General features: G+C 37.6%; 1 protein-coding gene across 12 annotated transcripts in view; it reads left to right on the forward strand.

Moving 5' to 3' along the window:
* The window catches only part of ZMYM2 (zinc finger MYM-type containing 2), a 91961-nt gene extending 70438 nt beyond the window's left edge, over positions 1-21523 (forward strand). For 10 of the 12 annotated variants that reach the window (XM_027815677.2, XM_055701182.1, XM_005446440.4 and 7 more), the window contains 13 exons: positions 1216-1381; positions 2299-2333; positions 4087-4216; positions 4391-4506; positions 5327-5498; positions 6955-7062; positions 8853-8947; positions 10121-10289; positions 11273-11424; positions 15451-15565; positions 16662-16913; positions 17291-17411; positions 19787-21523. In XM_027815677.2, coding sequence (XP_027671478.1) covers positions 1216-1381; positions 2299-2333; positions 4087-4216; positions 4391-4506; positions 5327-5498; positions 6955-7062; positions 8853-8947; positions 10121-10289; positions 11273-11424; positions 15451-15565; positions 16662-16913; positions 17291-17411; positions 19787-19979 — 1824 coding nt within the window. In that variant the 3' untranslated portion in view covers positions 19980-21523. Of the gene's footprint in view, positions 1-1215; positions 1382-2298; positions 2334-4086; positions 4217-4390; positions 4507-5326; positions 5499-6954; positions 7063-8852; positions 8948-10120; positions 10290-11272; positions 11425-15450; positions 15566-16661; positions 16914-17290; positions 17412-19786 lie in introns of those variants that run through there. The other 2 variants (XM_027815678.2, XR_003563235.2) reach the window with 2 other exon arrangements.
* The last annotated feature ends 994 nt before the right edge of the window (positions 21524-22517 follow it).

Genomic DNA, 22517 nt, shown 5'->3' on the forward strand with positions numbered 1-22517 from the left:
TATTGGAAGATTACAACTGAGAGCTGAATTTTCTGCGTTGCCAGAGCATGGTGCCAGACTGATCAGGTTGAGAAGGAACTCAACACTTAATTACCTTTTAAATTGGAACTAATTGGCCTGTTCGTACTTTTTTGGAGTAATGAGAACTACAGTTGGAACTTCGTGGCTTTTTTTAGCCATCAGAGCCTTGTGCATAACTGCAATGTTGTGTATGCTTTTACGTATGAATGTTTTATGTTGCATATTATCATAACTTCCCTCTTTCTCTCCTGGCTATATTATTAGGTTGACTTATTTTAGATTCCTGAGATTCCGTAAAGCTTTTTGGATTTTTTTTAAGGACTGCTTTAGGATGGAGGTTGCAGGCAATATCAGGGGGAGCAGTAGTTCAAACAATTCTTTGCTTACTTGAAGGTCTGAAACTGGGGCTACTGCTGTTCAGATAATTACTTACAGCATGGCTGATAAAATTCAGTGGAATCTATTTTGGAGAAAAGCAATGTCTGAGTGATGCGTCATGAAATTATCGTGTAGGCTGGTGAAAGATATTTTATTTAAATGTTTAGCTAGGGATACATATGAACAAAGTTTTGAGTTTCAAGTTATGTGCTAACGATTTTTGTGGAAACCTCTTCAGTGTGAAAGCTATTGTTTATAAATCATAGAGAAACTGTGATGAACTAAATAATTGGAATCTACATGTTGCCAAACTATTAAAAGAATGAAAATATAAAAGTTACTTACATGAAAGTGCTTCAATTTGATACCCAGAGAAGTGATTCTGTTTGCCACTTAAAACAAAGAAACCACCAGACTTCGGGGGGATAAAACCCAGTTCTACTTGTCCGTTCAAGAGAGCCATTAAGGAGTCTCAGTCACTTTCTGCTCTTGTTTTGGAGAATGCTTAAGTAGAATTAATTAAAATTGATGCATAAAATTCACTTTTGGCTGACTGTCTAGAGGTGAGCAATTTTTTAAGATTTAATGATTCATTCTGGGTGTTAACCCCCAGCAAACAATTGAAAATAAAGTGGCAGATGTGCCTGTGTACACCGGTTAGAAGGTAGTGTAACTATCATAGAGCTTGCTTGAGCGGAACTTGACTGTGTGGCAGTAATGATTCTTCAGTATTCTTAAAAACAAAACCTTTTAAAATGTAGAAATAATTTTTTTGGAGGCTTGTTTAAAAATGTCAAAATCTTCCTTTGCATTAAGGCTGCACGATGTGACTGTTGTAAGTCTCAAGGAACTCTCAAAGAGAAAGTGCAGTGGCGTGGTGAAATGAAACACTTTTGTGACCAGCACTGCTTGCTCCGTTTCTACTGTCAACAAAACGAACCAAATCTGGCAACCCAAAAAGGACCCGAGAACTTACACTATGGTATGTGCTGCTTTATGGATGCTAAATGGCAAACAAGATGCTTCCTTTAAATGAAAAATTTAAAGCTGTATGAATTATTTATTTGTTGTAATAAACTGTGTTAGAGATTACCCTTTTTTATTTTAGCATCAGAGGCATCATTGAGCTGCTTGCTATTTTTTATCTTAGCTCTTTATTTTATTGCTTTTTCAAGAACTGAAACGTTGTCAGGTAATCAAACAGTTTTGTAATCGCTTTTTAAGAAGCATCTTTTTAGGTTAAGTGTAATTTTACTGTTGTATTATCATGGGGACAGAAAATGTTTTCCTCTCGTCGTGCTCTGGTTTGTCATTACTTGCTCTGTGGAAGCACTTATTTTCAAAATGTGTTTTGATCACAGAGAGCATACAAATGCACCAGGAATGAAAAAAGAAATAAATTGAATTAAGAGGAAATAAATGAAATGGAACTAAATGGGAATGGAATTAAATTATCTATATAAGAGGAATACATTGCTTTATTTTTGTTGGCAATAGGTACCATGTAAATTTGCTGATGGGGCTGAATGCATGTTTACGTGGTTTAAATGGCAAGTGAGGCAAAGTTCAAATAAATCAGCTTTTTAATTAATGCAATTGTAGCAATGCAACTTCTTTCTACAGCCATTTTCATATTTGAACATTTCGGTGTTTACTTTTTTGAATGAGGCTGTATTCACATCTGGATGGAGCACTGATGAGCATTTGTCTTTGTGTAGTGGTGAGGTGCCTGTGAATGAGAAGTCTCCCATGCAGCTCTTGCCTGTGATACAGTACTAATCACTGCTGTTAATTTGATGTTATCCTGATGATAGAAGTTGTCTGAGTTGCTTAACTGAAATTTACTTTGATTCTGAAAAAGGGGAAAAATTTTCTAAAAATGTTTTCTTATATTTTTAGATCAGGGCTGTCAAACCCCCCGAACAAAAATAACAGTAAGTACATATATTTAACATATATATAATACAATCAGATGTATTTAAAATGTGAGATCCTGATGGCTTAAACGATGCTATTAAAAAAAAGTTATTATATTTGAATGATACTAAGCTAAATTTATGGAGGCTTTTAGTCTTTTTCACATCACTAGTTGAAATTACATTTTTAAATATTCATATTTTGTCTTGTCAGTGTCTTCTGGACACTTTGGAAAACCAAAATATCAGCCATGTATTTTACATCTGTAGTGCATGGAAGTGTTGCTTAAAACTTGATTCACGACTATGCGTATCTTAAACACACCTAATCAGTCTAAATATGTGAATATGGAGTGTGGAAAGGGAATAGAGTTTCACTGGTCAGTTAGAATATTAAGGTTGTATCTCAGCTATGAAAGGCTGAAAATAAAGCTTCAGATCTTAAATTACAATTCCCAAGAGCAGAATAATTGGTGCTCAAGGTCTGATTGACTTTGCTGCAGGTGATAGAGTAGGGAAGCATAACCTTTTGCAGGATCACTGTCTGGGAGGGTGGGAATCATCAGTGGAGCAGCGGCCTTCGTTTTTGCGTTTCAGTTTTTATCAGCTTGTCGGAAGTATTACTACTAATAATTTTTTTCAGTTAGTTTAGTGTATTTTGTTTGAAACTCAGTTTATCAGATGGAAGATCTTGGAACTGCCTGTATTTCCATGAAAAAATGGACTAGTTTCTTTAATGCAGATAGGCTGCTATAAGCTGAATTTTAGATTTAAGTGGAAGTATTTTGATGGCATTATAAAACAGATTAATGAAAGACAAAACAAGATTGCTTAGGTAACTAGAGACATGAGACAAGCTAAACTTGTCTTGTTACAAACATATAGTATTTAATGATGTTAATTCATTCCCTAAATTTTTAAAGATCATATAAAAGCTATGTGTGATACAGTAATTTTTTTTTTATTTTAGAAAATGTACGCCTGTTAAATAAAGCCTGCTGCTGTTCTTGTGACTTGACTTCCCTTCTGTGTTTAAAAGGATATGTGGGGCTAGTCTTACTGCATATGACCAAATAAGTGACAGTCGTGCTGCGTAAATCAGGTTCTAAAACAGGTGCTAGGTGACAAAAAACATGTCTGGACCGAGATGTGGGTTTTTTTACTAGTTGACTGTAAGGATGCAGTTTGAGCATTATGGGATATTCCCAAGTATTTGTTGTCACTATTGTAGAGCCAGCAGGGGGAGCTCGAAGCTCATACTTCAGGATTAAAAAATCGGACCTATTTTCAGAAACGCTTTTTTTTTAAAAAAAAAAATGCAATCTTTGGATTATAGCATAGTTCAAGGAGGTTAGTCTTTGAGCCAGGAATTTGTTATGCTACTTATAGTGAATTCTTTTTACAGCTAAAATGAAATTTGAAGTTATAAAACAGCTTAAATTGCAATTCCATTTAAACAAGAATATAAAAAAATAATATCTTAAACTTTAAAAAAAAAAAAAAAAAAAAAGAAAATGAGCCAGAAGTTGTCAAAGTGCTAGGCCTGACAGCAAGATACAGCTATGTTACATTCCTGGTAGCTACAGCTCGTTACTAGAAATGTAGAGTAGCTTGCAATTAAATAATAATAGTTGGTGCTGGTGTTTCATGCTGTTGTGAGCTTCCTCTTCAGTATCTCATATGAAAAGTATCAACTGATACATTAAATCAAGAACGTTGTGTTGGAATCAGTGTAGTGCAGCAGCACATTGTCTTATTTGCTTGTCTGTAGGGCTCAGCACCACCACCTTCTCCAACACCTAACAGAGAAATGAAGAACAAGGCAGTTCTCTGCAAGCCTTTGACAATGACGAAAGCCACATACTGTAAACCTCATATGCAGACGAAGTCTTGTCAGACAGGTAACTCTTGAACTGTACTGGAACTACTAATTTCTTCATTGCAGATTTTTATTTTTTAACTGTCACTGTCTTGGAACACACGGCAAATATTCTAATTTTTTTTCCCTAAACTGCAGGTGTAAAATATATTTAAGTACCTGGCAGTGTTTGCCTTTTTCTTTTTTCTTTTAATAGAAGATGATTGGAAAAAAGAGTATGTCCCAGTGCCTATTCCTGTACCTGTCTATGTTCCGGTGCCTATGAATATGTATAGTCAAAATGTTCCTGTTCCTACGACGCTTCCTGTTCCTGTAAGTGAGACTTCAGCTTCATGTTTAGATCGGCATCCATCCACATGCTTGTGTGGGACCACTTTGTATTCTTGACTGTTCTCATTCTGTTCCATCTAAAGGATTGCAGGGTGCTGCAGCACTGTTCAGTGGGAAGGCATTAGAAGTGTGACAGTGGCACTTAAGTACTAAAATTGAGGAAATAATCTGCCTGCTTTCAGTGTGAAAATCTTGTGCTGCTGAGATTTTTAGGAACAATTCTGAGTGATGCTTTTGAGTTTGCTCAATAAGCATTAAATAGCAAGATTTGTTCTGGTAAAGGGGAAACTGAAAGATTGTCTTGGGAAGGGATGGTAGAGGGGGATAAACAGAAGGAAGAAAAGTAAAAAAAAGAAACTTGTGCCAGCAAAAGAAAGTAAATTAAATTTGTTAGCACTTAAGTGCCAAATCTCATCCACATGGTGGAAAAAACCTTGAATTCCTAAAATTCTGTGTTCTACCAGCAAGCCACTAAAATAGGATGTTGACTTGTCCAAACTGTTAGTCTGAAGTTATAGTCAGGCAGGTTTGAATTTCCAAAGTCCCTTCTGTTCTTATTTTGACCCACTGTATTTTGTCATGCTTAACTTTATCCTTTCCTGCTTTCACTTGTGTTATCAATAATTCATATTGAATTTTTTAACCTGTGAACATTCTTTTGTTAGCCCACACTGAAGAAATATGGTTCTCTGTATTAACAGTGTCTTTTAGAAGAGGGATGTAGAGTTTGTTGACTGCTGTTGATGCTTTGCTGCCGCATTTTTTTCTTTTTGAATTAATCTCTTCTTCCCTGTCTGCATAGGTGCCAGTTCCAGTTTTTTTACCCACTACTCTGGATAGCAGTGAGCAAATCCTTGCAGCAATAGAAGAGCTGAGGGGAAAAGTGCCCCCAAATCCTCTGGAAACTGAGCTACTGAACTTGTCAGAGATGGCACCTGAACATGATGGAAAAACTGAAGCTTCTGATGTGACCAGTGAGTTTCCTGCTGAGTTCTTGATTTTTTGGAGCATTGAGGTGTATGTGTGGGTGTGAATCAAGAGAGGAGCTGGGTTTTTTTTTATTTTACTGAAAGATTCTGATTGTTACTGTGCCCTAATTGAGTTGTTATATTAAGTGGAAATCTTAATTATTTAAATATTGTAAAAGATAATTTTAGCGCATTTGAAATACAGAAAACTCTCCGAAGTATGTTGTGTGGCTTTGGTGTGCTGTACCAGACCTTTGTCTTTAAAAACACAGGCATTCCCTTTGCTTGGGCCAGCTCCATGGCTGATGACAGGCACTTATCCAGGATCACAAACACATTTTTCTTCCCAGCATAACTCAAAACAAACCAAAACCACTGTGTTTATCCTCCCAGAAAAACTCAACTCAGAAGTTTAGGGAAAGTGATCTCTGTAGCTGTGGCTTACAGGTGTGAACCCAACTTCTCTGTACAGAGGTCTCGCCCCTTTGTAGTAATACATTACTAGGCACGTTTTTTGTTAGGTATGGGGAAGCATGGACTGTTAAAACTAAGAGAAACATAAATTGCACAAGTGGAACTGTGATCAACAAAACCAGGTGACCTGGTGAAGCTTTTGCTCTTGATTGATCCTGACCTGCAAGGATCATCTCTTTCTCGATAGCAATGCTTCAGCTGATACATCATTTGAGTTGTGATGCTGAAATGGCTTGTCATCCAACCAGGTCACCTAAAAGGACAGAACTGTCTGAGACAACTTTACAGCTGAATATCAAAAAATCCTGCACATCTGTAATGCTGTTTTTGCAGTGCACGTACCTCTGCCTCTCTTCCCCGTCTCTGCCTGCCAAAATCCTCAAGTCTCTTCTGTATCTTCCCAGGAGAATTTGCCTTCTCTTCCAAAAACTAGATTTTAAGATTTTTGCTTGACTCAGGGGAAATTTTGATGTATGGTGGGTTGTTCTTTTTTTTTGTTTATTTTAAGCTCTTTCTAAATGTGTGTCAAAGGATGCTGATAAATGACATGAACTTACACTTTGAGCCTGGTGTATAGGAGGCTAGTGGTGCTGCAGTTCCAGGAGCCACATCCTCTTCCACACTGTTGCCATTCCCCCACTAAAGCTGGGCTTTTCTGGTAGTGTTACAAGGTTGCCATTAGCAGTTCCTTGTTCTCTTTTGGTTAAGTACAAGCTAGCTAAATGAGTAGATTTATGGGATCAGAGCTTGCTCATTTGCAGGGAACTGAATTTGGAGAAATCTGTCTTTGCCAGATGTTGGAAAGAGGTCAAGCTTTTGATTCCCTCTGCCTGCCTTGTTTACTTTTGTAGGATCTCTTTCACAGACTTGAAAGTCTGTCCTGTTGCAGGCAGAATCATGTAGAAAAATAACCAACACATGGATTGCATGTGTTGGTTAAAATAACAAGAGTTTTGTGGTGGTTTTTTTTTTGTTTTGTTTTAAACAGGTGTAATAGTAGAGTCGGATCTTCTGAACTCAGAAGCAGAGGCACGGACAAGCTTGCCTGATGTTCCATATGAGCCAGACCTTGATATTGAAATAGACTTTCCAAGAGGTATTTTTTCTGTCATTTTAATAAATATTGTGAAGTAGACATTGTGGGTAACTATTGTACCTTGTTTCATCATCCTTTCAGAGGAGCTTTATTTGATTGCAAGATCCACCTGACTGTTAAGTAAAGCTTTGCAATGTCTTTGCAAGACTGGAGACTCCTGAATTAGTTCCTCCATCATTTAAAATACAGTATTTGAAACAGAATTCAAAGAAAAAGGGGAGTTAACCTTTCACAGATGAACTTGACTGCACCACTTGGTTTTGGACGTGGATTTAACAAAGCTATTTTGAAGGCTCAAAGACTCGGATGGCATGTAACAGTAACGAATGCATTCTTCGGTCACTAGGTATTTCCATGGAAAGTGGTGTTTTAGAGCAGAAATGGCGAAAGGGCAAATTTCCCACTCAAGTTTGGTAGAAAATTGTGAGCTGGTGTGCTGCACATCATTGGTGTCGCCTTTTAGTATCTTGTTAACATTTGTACCTGTATTTGAAAAAGGTAGCCTTATTTGAATTAGCAGGAACATCAATACTTTGAGATCTTTCTTGAAAGAAGGTCTTGGGTTTATGTATTACAATTTCTACCACTCTATCGAATGCAGGCAACAGTGACTGTTTCCTTATACCATGTTCTAATCAATCCAAGATCTGAGAAAGCTCCTGGCTGCAGCTCGTGTCTCCGTCAACATAGCTTCTCTTGGACATGTATCTCTCATACCTCCCCTGGATAGCTTCTCTAGCTGATGTTGAAAGGCTCCTTTTGCCTTGTGCTGTGGATATCTGCACTAGATGCCCAGACTGGGTTTCCCAGTTTGCTGTATGTCTAATTTAAAGGCCAAGTCTAGGACTTAGTCTGACCTTAGTCTTAGGGAGTTTATTAGCCAGATGTATACTAGACTTTTAACTTTCTATATAAGTGAGGCTCAATACATGAGGAAAAAAAAAGCCATGGAAGAAAAAAAAAAGTTGAATACTAAATAATAGCAGTTTGTAATAGATATTAATTGCACTGAAGTGCTTCCAAGATACGATTCTTTGTGGTAGCAGGAGAAGGACTGGTGTTTAGTCTGGGGCGGATTTCTCAAAACTTTGCACGCGAGTGCTGTTTATTTCCTCTGGGCCGGTTTGAATGGTGTCTTTAGTAAGGTAGTGAAGTCAGCCAGTTAGAAGAGCATTCAGTTTTGAATGAAGACATTGTTTGATGGCTAAATGAGGGATGAACCATCTTGAGTAAAGTAAATAAAGGTGAAACTTGCAACATTAAATCCATTCATGTGTTGTCTCATTCCACTGTGTTGCCTGAAAGTTTTTAACCAAGTATAAAGTGCTATATAAAATACAAAACATGAGTAGAAATTATGGAAAGAAATGAACAAAAGTGCCTGTAGTAAAAGTTAATGTGTATTTTTTCCACTTATTTCTCTCTATAATAGTTCATTCTCACTACAACTTCAACTTCTTAATACTGAAGACTGCCTAGGCAGGAAAAATTGTTTAAAGTCCGTAGTAAGAAATGCTGCCATCAAGACTTGAGATAGTGCTTGGAAATGTTGAGCATTGTGTCCTTTACAGTTTGTTTAGAAGTAAACATTTTGATAGCTTTGCCTTACTTTCAAAAGAAGAATAGGTTTGTTTCCTCTTACTGAAATCCGATCTTTGGTGATGTTTACAGATGTGCTTTTGTGGACCCCTTATGTTAATGAACACTGATATAGTTCATTGGGGTTTTTTTTCCAAACCAATATTATTCAAAAGATGTTTAGAAATAAGTTTCTGTTAATGTATTTTCAGCAACTGAGGAGCTTGATACAGAAAATGAGTTTTTGTTACCTCCCGTTTTTGGGGAAGAATATGAGGAACAGCCAAGGCCTCGGTCTAAAAAGAAGGTAATTTTGTCATGCTAATAAAAAAATTTAAAAACCCCACAAAATTTAAGAGGGCAATAATATGCTGGGGTTTCGGTTTTTAGTTCTCATACTGATCTAAAATGTGTTACTGCCTATTCATACCTGATACCCTATCTTTATGATATAAGTTGATACGTTTCAGATAATAAAGTTATTTCAGTCCTGTCTGTTGCAGTTAACTGTTTGATTAAATAGGAGTGTCATTTCTAAATTGTGATCCCATTTTTGCTTCACATTGTAGAACTGTTGACGTGATGTGCTAGTGTGTATATAATTTCTGTATTCTTAGTAATGCATTTCTCTCTTCTGGTTTGAACAAAACAGTCTTGGTTTAATTTGATAGTAAAATGGAAGAATGTTTGCATTACCATGGCTTATAATGGGAACTGTAGCATCTCCTGTATAAATTAGTTTAAACCCCCCACTTTTTTAGTTGCTTGTGATTTTCCCAGATACTATTTTCAGTCAAAAAACTTATTTTAGATACTGCAAATAAATAAGCCGTACTCTTTTATTTAGAAGGAAACTAACAAGAAATAAAGTTTCTGGTGCCTGGCACAAAGTAGAAACAGTTTTGTTGCAGTAACTACAGCGGGTATCACAGCTTTAAAAAAAGACCCATCCAACTTCTAAGAAAAAAATATATCTTTCTGGTTTTAAACTTGGAGTCTAAACTGTTGGTATTATCCACTGGACATTATCCACATGTCCACTCCTGGACATACTTTTAACTTGGGACCAGTGCTGGGTTTTACATTGATGGCTTCAGTTGAACCTAAATGTTGACTTTCTGACACAGATTTGTAGCACTTTTATCTTCCTGCACATTAACACAATGAAATCCTATAAATACACTGAATTATTTGGTGCATCATGTGGTTGTTGCTTAATATGATCTAACCAATGCAGCAGCTCCATTATCAAAAATTATTCTGTCTGCATTAGGAACCAGTGTTAAAGGTGAATTAGAAACATTTGTCAGCTTAAGTAAACACTGTCCTTGGAAGTATGTTCAACACAGAAACTACCTACAGAATGAAGCATGTGTTTCTTTGCACTGAACATTTTGTAATTTTGCATGCAGCTTGCTTATTCTGCCCGGCTTCTGTGTTATTGCTGCCAGTGGTGTTAACCGCTGTGTTTCCATGGCAGGGGGTGAAGAGGAAAGCAGTGTCAGAATACCAGTCTCACGATGACAGCTCTGAAAACTCGGAGTGTAGTTTTCCATTCAAATATGCCTATGGTGTAAATGCATGGAAGCACTGGGTAAAGTCTCGGTATTTAGATGAAGAGCTTCCAGAATTAGAGGAACTGAAATCAAGTAAGTATTCCCAAAAATCTGGCATCCCAATTCTTACTTGGTAGGGAGAATTGTTGTACTCGTCTGATTTTCAGCTGGAATTTCTAATGTAAGTTTTCACATGTGCCTAATGTTCCCACAGTGACTGGGATTATTTTATCACAGAGTTGCCAAACTCTTTGTTTTGTTTCGTTTCGGTTTGTCTGGGGTTTTTATGTTGTTTAACTACTATTCCCTACTTGGTTCAGTGTGCTGGGTCTCATGCTTCTCATGCAAGCCAGGACAGCACCTTTCTGCCTCTTCTGACTTTCTAGGACCGTTTTGATTATTTTGTTTGTTTGTATCCTGTTTTTCCTCATATTTTAACTTGCCTTGGAGTTCACAGCTTTTCTGGACTTCTGAATTGCAAGGGAGGGGCATCCTATTCTTCTGTTCTTTGTGCTGGAAAGAGAGCATCTGAGGCTGGCATTATCTGGCTGTGGAGCTCTGGCACGAGGTGGCCTTTGCTCCTGTGGAGCTTCGCTGCTCTTTCTGCAGTGCTCCTCTGTGTGTACATTGGCACCGTGAGGGAAAAGGGGATTGCTGGATTGCTGCTACTCCTGCTGTTCTTCAGCTCCCACATGCGTCTTAGAACCTTTGCATTACACTGTTGGATCTTTGGAAACTGCCATTTCCCCTGAAGGTCTCCCTCTACAGCACTGTCTTCGCTTCGGAGTCTTGGGCCACTTCTGCACTCAGCTTTTTCAGAGAAGTGCATGTCAGCATGACAGTGCGTTCGTCAGTGGGTGATAACTGCATTTGGTTAACTAGACTTTACTCTGGTAGCCTTGTTTATTTTAATACAGACCTAGTGCTTCAAGTACTTGGTGCTCTTAGACTTGTCCATTGGTTAGTGGAGAGGACAACAAGCCAGTTTCCCACTTTCCAGTCCAAAAATACCCCATCCTACCCTCACCATGTAATCATTCTGTTGTGTAATGTAGCATTTTTTCTCTATTTTACAGTAAAGTCTGTGAAATTAAAGGAAGATCTATTATCACATACTTCAGCTGAGTTAAACTATGGTTTGACACATTTTGTCAATGAAATTCGAAGGCCAAATGGAGAGAACTATGCACCTGACAGCATCTATTATCTGTGTCTTGGGATTCAGGAGGTTAGTAGAGGCTGGGAAGCAGACCTACTGATTTGACTAACCCATTTCAGTGGAAGAATGGAGATAATGTGGATTTATTGGCTAGGAGCTATTCTTAATATAATGGCTATGATCTGGAACACAGAGAGGCTGCTGTGTAAATCACATTGTAGAAAGCTGTCTGTATAGAGAATGGGATTGCAGACCCATCCTGAAAACTCAAATGCAAACTGGTATGCTGTAATAATTTTAAGCTTCTTGCTGGGTTAAAGCAAGGAATTTGCAGTTTAAAATGACAGGTTTTCTGAATACTGTGCTTCATTTTGGTTGCTAAAGATGGCTTAACGTAAAAACAGAATGAAACAAGGCATGATCTGTAAATGTTTTACTAATTCAGATACTTAGCACATAGTGGAAATGAGCTATTTGAAGTGTCTTTTTGGCAGAGTAATGTACTGAATATTGCAGATTGTGGGCAGTCAGGCTTTACTTTGTAGAGTGCAGGAGACTCTGCTACATTGACTGTCTTAGACATACACCCTGCCCGCAAATTGTAATTACATTGTATTTCAAAGATAAAGGGAGTCAATTTAGAGTTATCATTTGTGAAGGCAATAACATATCACTAGATAATTAGAAAAGCTATTCTGCAACTTATCTTTTAAGCAGAGTGTGTCTTTAATTTTTGGTACGTAAGGCAAATCATAGATAAAATAAGCAGTGTTCAGGACTGAGAACACAACATTTCATTCATGTTAAAAGGCATTAAAAATTGCATATGATGTGGAAAGCAAGCTGCTCACAGGCTTTGCAGTCCTGCTTAAAGTGCTTCATACTTAAGGCAGAGAACTTGAATCAAATAACAATTTTTTTTAATCAAAATATTTTTAAAATAAATAGTACCTATACTAATTTTTCCATATCCCGAGTATCCAAAATTAGGGAATTACTTGATACCTTTACCTCATGATTGAAATTTGAGCAGCGACCAATTGTTTGGCATTTTAGTCAATATTGCTACAAGGCATGTTTCAAATTCAACTAGCTTTCTGCTTCTGCACTTGCATGACAAACTGTGTCTCTGTATCTTTCTGTCGAATTGGAAATACTCTTATTAAGCTGATAAACAATACACAGTGTGAGGTACATGTTTATAAAATGGAATTAAATTAGTATTTTCTCTTTTTTCACCTTTCTCTTTGTGCCTTTGACATAGTCTGTTTTGTCTACTGTGAAAGCTAGTTATTTTTACAACTTTTGTTTTTTTCTAGCGCATCAGAACCAAAGTTCCTGTAGCACAACACAATATTCATGTGCCGTAATACACATACACAACACTGGAACATTAGAGGAATAACTTGCAGTTGTTTCACTGTAATTTATGCTTATTCTTAGTGTCCAGTATTTAATTCAGGCGATGTTAACAGCCCCATTTATTCAGCCCAGTTGTGCCACTGCTATTCAGACTGGTAGGAAGATGTGCCCTGTTCTGAGGAGTTTGCATTTCACAAGGGCAGGCAGTGAGGGAGGGACAGAAACGTGCAAGCATGTGAGCTGTCAAGGGTTGCAGCCAACATCTGTGTGTGAATGGCAAATTGTATGATGTATATGCCTATGCGTTACCCTTCTCAAAGAAACAGGTTTAAACCAGTTAATGGTACACTAAATGCAACACAGTTGTTGCAGTGTGCAACAAAAGTCCATTGCCTTCTGGTATTTTCTTAGTACTTCTTTCCATCTTGACAACCCTGACGTGGGTACTCTCCTGAAAGAGAATAAATTGTCTGCTACTGCATAAAAGGTACTGGCTCTGTTTAACTCAAAGGGGCTCAGAGGAGTTTAAGTGATGCCATTTAAGGTTAAAGTTGTGCCAAAGTTCATCAATATTTTGCTGACTTAGAGTAAGTTTCTCTTTGAAGGAAGAGAATGCGGAAGCCCTTAGAAAAAGAGCACTTTCCCTCTCCGCCAGAATTACTGCACTTGCTGTGGCCCAGTACAGGCTCAGGCTGGAGCTTTTCCTCATGGCAGTAATACGGTTTGAGCGCAGGGGAGGTGCTCAGGAGTCTTAAATCTCCAGTTGGCTTTTTGACTTCGTAAAATAACTTTTTCTTAAGGGAAGCACTTGGAAAATCTATTCCAGCAAACTGGTCCCTGACTCAAATGATACATTTTCTCAGTTCAGGTTCGTTTGCAGCTGAAATTGTTCTGCTTCCGGCCAGAAATGGTTCAGTAATGGTTTTGGTAACTTTGAAGTACTGATCCTGAAAAAACAGCACACTTAAAATGAAAAAGGTTGTTGCATGGTCAGGTGGGCATCTAGTGGAGAGGATTCCTCTGGCAGAAGGCGTTAGCCTGCCTTGCTCCCCTGCTGCATCGTGGCCTTCGTTCTTTATCCCAGTACAGATTGGGAGGCTTTGGTGGTTTTTGGTTTTTTGTTCGTTCCCTGTTCCCACCCACCCCCACCCACCCATAATAATGGGGTTGTCTGGGCAAAATTCAGGCTGATGGAGCTTGGCAGATGTTTGCCTGAAGGTGTCTGCGGTTTCCACAGAACTCATCTCAGGTGGCAACAACTAAGGCTGATCCTGGGTCCGCTAGTGTCTGTAGAGAGCAGAGCACAACGTTATGGTGTGGTAAAGAAGGTTTGTGGATGCATGTCAGGTGTTGTGTACCAGGGAAGACTGCAACATGCCATCGTTCTTTTGTAGATTCTGCAGTGCTAATGGTCCAGGATGCTTCACAGGTTTCTGCTGGGGATGTTGAGGTTTAGCCAAACACTTATTCTGAACCAGGAAACGGAAATATTTTTAGTTGAGTTCTCACAAGCTTGTGTGGGAATTACTTTTGAACCAAATTTCAGTCTTAATTTCAGTTTCACTGCCAGCATTCAGTGTCTTTAATGCAAACCAGAGAAAAAGAAAATTCATAGAGGAAAAATGTGCCAGGTAACAGAGAGGCAAACCTAGTGAAGCTTTTAGTGAGTTGTATTGTCTGGTTTAGAATTGCTTTATGAAAATCAAAACTGAGGTATGTAGAGGCAAGCACATCTTGGGGAATATTGCGCTTTGAAGAGTTAGTTAAACTTATTATATATATTTATCTAAATGAAGATGTGTTAGAGACTTGTAGGAAAGTGTATTTACTCGTTTTTCCTTATTATAAAACTAAATGCAAAGATAAGAAAGTCAAGGTATGCTGAGCAGCCTAGTATAAACAAGTGCTGTGTTTAATGTTTCTTCAAGTACATGTACAGAAATAGATGCCATTTCCAGAAGTGAGTACATTTTTTGTCTGTCATTTTTATTGTATTCACTAACAGGCTTGTTCATGCACAGATAACACGGAAGTGGAAAATTTAAGGAGCCAATCCTCAGTTTCTTACAAATGTCTCCAGAGAGGATAGCATCAAATACTAGTGTATCCCTCAGCCATTAATTCTTGGTAAAGGTTCAAAAGAGTTTCTGTAAGATCAAGCGGGTTAGGATAATTTGATTGTAGAATAGGCGGGTGCCTTGCACCATCCTATCATTTTTCTTGCACTGCTGTATATCATTACCACAAATACACGGGTGGTTTTTTGCTTTCACTTGTGTGTTGAAGGTGCTTTTGTCAGTGTCCAGAGTTCCCGTTTAAAGTGGCAGATTGTTGCTAAATGGTTGGGTTTTTTTCATTGAAGATCTAGGTGGAGGAAAAGATAAAATAGTTATGGATTTGGGGTTTGTGGGTTTTGGTTGGTTCTTTTGTTGTTTGTTTTTTTTTTTTTAATAACTCCCTATTCACTGACTCAGTGTTGCACTTAGGAAATTTTAGAGAACAATGGTCAAGTTGTAATTAATTTTTTATTTGTATTCAGTCAGAAATTTACAACATATATTGGAGGTAACTTTTAACTGCTAAATATTGGAAAAATGTCATTGCTTTATTTTTATAGCTAACTGTGTGTGGTTTTTTTACAAAAGTGCAAGCATTGCACTGAAGAAGAACCTTATAGCACAGGAACTGTTTTAATCTGGAAGTGTAAATATTGTGTCTCTCTCTTTTCTGTAGTATTTATATGGAAGTAATCGAAAAGACAACATATTTATTGATCCAATCTACCAGACGTTTGAACAGGAATTAAATAAAATCCTTAGAAGTTGGCAACCAAGCATACTTCCAGATGGTAATTTTCTTTTTGGTCATGTATGTTTTTCATCTCTTAATAGTTCTGTATTCTTAAGCATGTAGATACATACAAACATTTTATGCATTGCAATAGTATTTGATTAAAAATCATAAAGATACCATCTAAGAGTTCATTTAAGACTGCACATGTTCTTACTGTCCTGTTTCTTGGTAATCCATACTGCAAGAGTTGAGTCTGCCACCACCTGTTAAGCTTAAATTGGCTATCTATTTTTAGGAAAGAAAGTTAGGATAAACAGCTGCTCTTTGACCTGTACTTCAAACCTGAGCAGAATTTACTTTTTTTCCAATTCCTTTCCCAAATGGGAAGCAGGTAGGCAGGCAGGTGCTGGGCTGTGTGTGGGTAGGGCTAACGAGTTGTGTATTTTAGCCTTTCTTAGCTGGTTGGGAGGACTCTCTTCTATGGAGCTTCTGCTCAGAAGGATCATTAGTTCATGGAGAAAACAGGAATTTTCCCCAGCAGATCAGTGTTGGTGCTGAACTGCAGGATCCACTGTTCTTCCATCTTTCTCACAATTCTCTTTTCAGGGCATGTCCTTAACAGCCCCTTTCCTCTCTCTCCTTGGCACTGTCTTTTCTCTGTATAGCTCTAGAGCGCCTTTGTATAGGGTCCTCCCTATACCCTGATATGGTCCAGAAGCGCTTTCCAAGTGAAATATCCATTAGTAGTAAGAAAGAAGGTATAGCTATTCAAACACCTTGCCTGAGCAGAATAAAATGAACTAAAAAATATGCTGTTTATGAAGGGCTTAAGATTAGCCCCTTGAACATTTGGTTTTATGTAGTAACATGATGGAGCTGCATGTAAGCGATGCTGTTGTAATTAAACAGAAATACGTTCCGTGTGAAATGGCCTATACTCGTATTTCCCATTACCTGTCTCTTACTGAAACAGTGAGTGTCTGTCTTTAAGAGGTGGTTTTGGGGCTGTGAACATACAATTAAATATGCTTATTAGAGGCTTTTCATGATCCTTCTGTTAAATATTATGGTAAACAGAAACTTGATTCTCTTGCACCTGGACAGTTGGTGTGCTAATCCATTGTATTCTCTCTAATATTCTTTTTTTAAAGGATCGATATTCTCTCGAGTTGAAGAAGATTACCTTTGGAGGATTAAACAGCTAGGATCACATTCACCAGTTGCTCTTCTGAATACTCTGTTCTACTTTAACACTAAATACTTTGGCCTGAAGACAGTGGAGCAGCACTTAAGACTTTCTTTTGGCACTGTTTTTAGACAGTGGAAAAAAAATCCTCTAACAATGGAAAGCAAAGCTTGTCTTCGATACCAAGTGTCTTCCCTGTGCAGAGCTGATAGTGAAGGTACTATGGCAGTTGAAAATTAGTATTGCAGGAGCATCCACGTTGTGCTCCTGTGAGGGACACCTGAGCACCTTGCCAGGAGCCAGAGGTCTGCCTTTGCGTAAAGTTGAGCAGCTCAGCTCCCCGATCTTTATAATCAGAGTGCGTGGTCCATGGAGACAGCAGGGTCTCTGTTAAATGATCCCCCTGAGCCCACTGGTCTCCATGCTAAATACTGTGACTTTGTTGTGGCGGTGGGTTGCATTTCCAGTGTGCAGATATGCATAGTTGTGGCAACCGCATTGCGATATACTTGGTGGGCTGCCCACTCTGGGAAGTTTACTGAAAATGTAAAGTAACTTCAAGTTATAGCTTAGATCTTGATTTTCTTCTTAAAGATAAAATTACTACTGGAAAAAGGAAACACGAAGATGATGAACCAGTATTTGAACAAATTGAAAACACGTCTGATCCAGCTAGATGCCCTGTGAAAATGTTTGAGTGCTATCTGTCTAAAAGGTAAGCATGCTACAGGGTGATGTGCAAGTGGTCTGGGGGAGACCTGGGTACAAAAGGCAAATATTTTTATGCAACATGAAAGATGCCCAAGTAAAGGGAATGGATTGAAATCTTCTGAAAAATACCTAAATGAAAGCATTGAAATCTCCTGTTCTGTATCTGGACAAGGCATGCAGAAGGTGTGGAAGCAGCAGAGTACTTCAGTGTAAGTTGTCAAGGACTTCATCTGGCAGTGATAGTATCATTCAGTTTTCTTACCCGGAAACACCAAGTGTCTCTGCAGAGCATTACCAGCAAGGGATCTGGTAGGTTTTACTGCTGAGGGTTACATTTGTGAGGTCCTTGTCTCTTCAGTAAAAATTGGATTGAGACAATGCATTTGCTTCATTTTAAGTCATCAGGAATCTGAAATTTAGATGCTTTTGAGATACCGAGCTTGAAAGCATGCTAAAAATATTTTGTAGTAGAAAAAATACTACTGACAGTAGCCCAGCATTTAGAATGGCTTGTTACTTTCCAATCTGCACAGAAATTAATACATTAAAAAGAAAAGCTTTGGCAACTCTTAAAACCAATAATTCAGTAGTGTTTGAAAACAGGATTTCAGGGGAAATACTTTTCTTTAATTAGAACAGCCATTCAAGCGACTGATTTTAATGTAGATTTTATGTAACTCTAAGTTACATAAATACAGGCAAGTGATACCAAAGGAATAAAATCACATTGTGTATACAACACAGGAAATCAAATGAAGTGTGACCCAATGTGTGTTAGGAAACAGCATCTTACTCTTAAAGGTGAAGAAGTTGCACACAGTGTAGGTAGAAGTGCAAGCATGTGATGTTATAGAAAGAAGCAATTAAAGAGAAGCTTGTGGTCCGTTAATGCAAGGACCTGCTTTTCATAAACTCAGTTCTGACTGTTGCAGGGAGGGGTTTTTTGCCTTCACACAAAAGGTCATGGTTCAGAGAGGGTATATCGTTAAAAAGTTGAAGCTGGATTTTTGAACTGACTTACACAGCCAGTAGTGGGGAGAGAACAAATATTTTTTTTTTATTTTTAGAAACATCTCAACATTGGGGAGAAGAAGGCACTTAAGCTCACTTGCAGTATCGTTTATGGAGCGGTTTCAAGTCCTGCTGTCTTACAGATATTGGTCACCATTGCTAACTAGAGCAGCAGACTGCTTTTCCTGGTTCCACTACTAATAACATACACCTCCCACCTTTCATGAAATAATTTTAATATTTTACAATTTAAAAGCTATTGCAAAATTTAAACTGATGTTGTAATTTAAGGTAATACTGTAAAGCTATTGTAAAATTTAAGGTAATGCTAGCTGTTTGACATATACTTGGCAACTAGTGGACAGCTGCAGCTGAGATTTCCAGATCCTCTCATTCACAGCTATCGAGACTGTATCATTGCTTGTTCCTACAAAAATACTGGCTTGTCAAAAATGTAGGAAGGAGGTTAAAATATTTGAATTATTAGAATATTTTGAACAGTCATATTTTGCTTCTTACCTGATTCTTAATCTGATTTACGTGGGAACAGAACAAGCCAACACTTTCCCTAGCAGGTGAAGAAGAGCACCCGATACCTTACCAGCCAGTTTGGGAAGATGAGCTGGTAAAAATTTTACCAAAGACACATGAAATGGAGTTGACTCCTGACGTTTGCAGTATTTATGAAGGAGGGAGCATGAATGAACACTTCCACAGGCAGGGTTCCAAATTATTTTCTGAAACTTGCCTAAATGGACAAAATACTAGAATTTCCTTAAAGGAGTCTTGTGTAGTGGGTTAGATTATGTGTCTGAGCTGGATCAAACTGGAAGTATAGTGCATCAGGAATTAAGGGATTTTAAGACTTAAAATGACCAGCCTTTCAAGGAAAATAAAAGGATGGATTTTACCACCTTCTTGTGTTTTTGTGCAGAACTGCTGCCCTTGATTTTCGAGGGAACCCCAGGCTCCACATGCAGAGATAGCCATATCAGGCAGTGGTGCAAGTAATTACTGATATCAAAATATGTCGATCAGTGGTTCTTGCATAGATAGCAAGTACTGTCTGGTTTAGCGAGTCCTGGATCTGCAAATTTTTGAAAGCTGGAAGAGTCTGTGGTCTCCTGTGTGCTTGTTAAGTCCCAGGCACCTGCTTTTGGCTGCTCTGAGGAGGTGGGACTGGCTGGGCTTGGGCCAGACCCAGCAGGGCTCCTTCTATGGACGAGACCACATTTCTCCATGTTAATTTTTTTTGGTAACTTGCTGAGGTACAGTTAAGAGTTTTGGTTTTGCAGGATATTGAAACTGCTAATACTGTTTTATCTTGTGAGGGTGTTTTTCTAACCCCCTGTATTTTCCCCCTTGTAGCCCACAGAATCTGAATCAGAGGACAGACATGTTCTATCTGCAGCCAGAGTGCTCTGTCTCTGCAGAGAGTCCCATCTGGTACACTGCGACTTCACTGGACCGCAACACTTTGGAAAATATGCTTGTACGGGTTCTTTTAGTAAAAGATATTTATGATAAAGACAATTATGAACTGGATGAAGACATAGATTAAAACAAACTTCCAAAAACCATCAAGAAAACAAACAGCATTAGATATAGTCATGCTGCTAGACCTTTACTATGGAAAATATTTCAAGTTTACCCTTTGTTTTATGAGTTTTGTAGCAGTGTGTACCCTCAGCTGGGTATTACCATGTAAATAGTCCGTGAGTGAAAGTTTCCATTATTCTGCATAGTGGTTTTAGGATACATAACAAACACATTTCAGATTCTTTTTTTTATTATTTATTTGATTAGATATGTTTGTAACTTTTTACATTGCAAAATATGAATGAGAATGTTCCATGTCTTTTTTTTTTTTTTTCCCTTGTAGTAAGAGACATTCATATTGCACAGATCTGCTGTTGGAAGCTCCCTTGAAAGGAGGCTCTTTTAATGGGTTCTTAAACCGGATGGTTGTGTATGGGTAGCACTACTAAAGTTTAGAACTTGCTGTGTCTTTCAGAATTTTTAAATGAATTGTAAACTAATAGGTTTTTTACTTTTTAGTTACTGAAGCCTTATAAGGTTATGTAGAGAGATTCCATCTTATGTACCAAAAATAGACAAAAGAGAATGCTGTTGATATTGGTGTACTGTAATGTGAATCTATTCTGGTGAAAACATTTTTTTTTTTTTTGTTGCCCTTATTAAAACCTTAGTGTCCTTTCCTTATTTGTGACTCTCTCTCAATTGCCCCTACAAATAATAAATAAACATATATATATATAAAAAAATAAATGAATATAAGCTTAAAGCATGTGGTCATCAAGACATGTATTTTGTAAAAAAGAAAAACAAAACCAAAAACCCTTCAAAAAAACCAAAAGAAAAAAAAAAAAAGAAAAAGAAATGTCTGATGACAATGCTACATAATTCTTTTCCATCTTTACTTTTCTGACCATAAATACCAGTACCTCATATTACTGTAAATCTGTCCTTTGTAGCCTTAGAAGGGATTTTATGCTGTATTATGTAAAGTAATACAGTATGCTAAATTTTTAACTTTTGTTGTTTGTCCTTGCATTGTTATATGTAAATACAGTCAGTACTTGACTATGGGTGGGAAAATTCTTTTACCCAATGCCTCCGTTCAAAAGCCATATGAGATGTGAAGTTGCAGAAAATGGAAAGATGATTTTTTTTGAAGAAAAGTCCTTTCATTTGTTCTATATCCTTTCATTGTGCTTACTTTGCATAAGGAGTCTGATTTCCGGATACACGTTTAGCTGCTTAAGTTTTGTTACTTGGTCTGGTTTAACTGATGCGAGCAGTATGGTGGTTCATGCAATGGTTTGCTGTTGTACTGAAAAAAATGTAGTAGAATATTCCACTCTAAAGTAGTCATAAGTTTGGCTCTCCTAAATGGCATTAAGCATCTGTTGAGAGGAATCATCTACTAAAGGGGAAACTTTCTATGTATATATATTACCACCTGAGGATTTATTTCTTGCAAGGGCTGCATGGCTTTTTCATTTTCCTTAGCTTAAAAGAACACACATAGGGATGCATCTTTCTATATAGAGAAATAAAGCTTCAGTTGCTTTGTTTGGTTAAGCAATTTTATTTAAATTTCTGCTAATCTTATGTGTCCGTGAGTGTGTATTAACTTTAGATATACCACTATTCCAAAAGTAGATTGAGATGTATATGTTTAATTTTTCATTTTTTTTCTGGTGGCTCTACCCTTCCTGTGAAAACAAGAAATACTGCACAGCAGCAGTGAGCAGATCACTAATGGTTTCAATGCCCTTTTCCCTTTGGGAGTGAAAACACAAAACTAACTTCATTAACACTTGCTTTTTTTCAAGCAACAGCCACAGAATGTGCCCATAATACATAAAAGTATGAAATCAGGAATTGTAATCATAGTTTTGTTCTGGTCTGTCCACTTGAACACCTGACTTGACCATAAGTTAAATTTTACATATGGGAATCATTGTTACTGATTACCTGCCTGAAACACATAGTGTCCTTAACTTGAAATATTTTATTTAAACACATGTTTAAGTGTTTTGATAAATAGCAATAAGGATCACTTGCACCCCCTTCCCTGTAGCTTGGAGTTCGAGTACTTCAGCAGGGTGTCAGTCATTCCCTGATCATGACCATGTTTAACCACAAACACACTTTTGTAAAACTACAAACTTTTAATGTGAAGCTTTAAAGCACGCTAAATCAAAACTAAAGTGTGTTGAGTGTTTTGTCTTAAACATTGAGTTGAATTCTTGTTCTCATAATCAGATTACAGCTATTCTTAAGTAATGTCAGTTTTTAATATGGCAGGTTGAACGATGAACATGTGTTTTGAATGTCGTTAGAAAATAATGCTTCCCAAAGTTTATCAGAAATCACATTATTATCCTAAATTCCTCCCATTTTCTACCCAAGATTCCACCTTCCATCAGTAACAATATTTGTTAGGTTTTGAAAGGGAAAGTTTTGCATATATATCTGTGTTGGAAATACGAAGGTGGTTGTCAAGAAAATAACTTCTATCCCAGAAGATGGAGCTATTCCATCATCAGCAATAATGTTTTTCAAGCAGTTG

This window comes from Falco cherrug, chromosome 2 (genome assembly GCF_023634085.1).
Source record: "Falco cherrug isolate bFalChe1 chromosome 2, bFalChe1.pri, whole genome shotgun sequence".
In the NCBI taxonomy this organism is placed as follows: Eukaryota; Metazoa; Chordata; class Aves; order Falconiformes; family Falconidae; genus Falco; species Falco cherrug.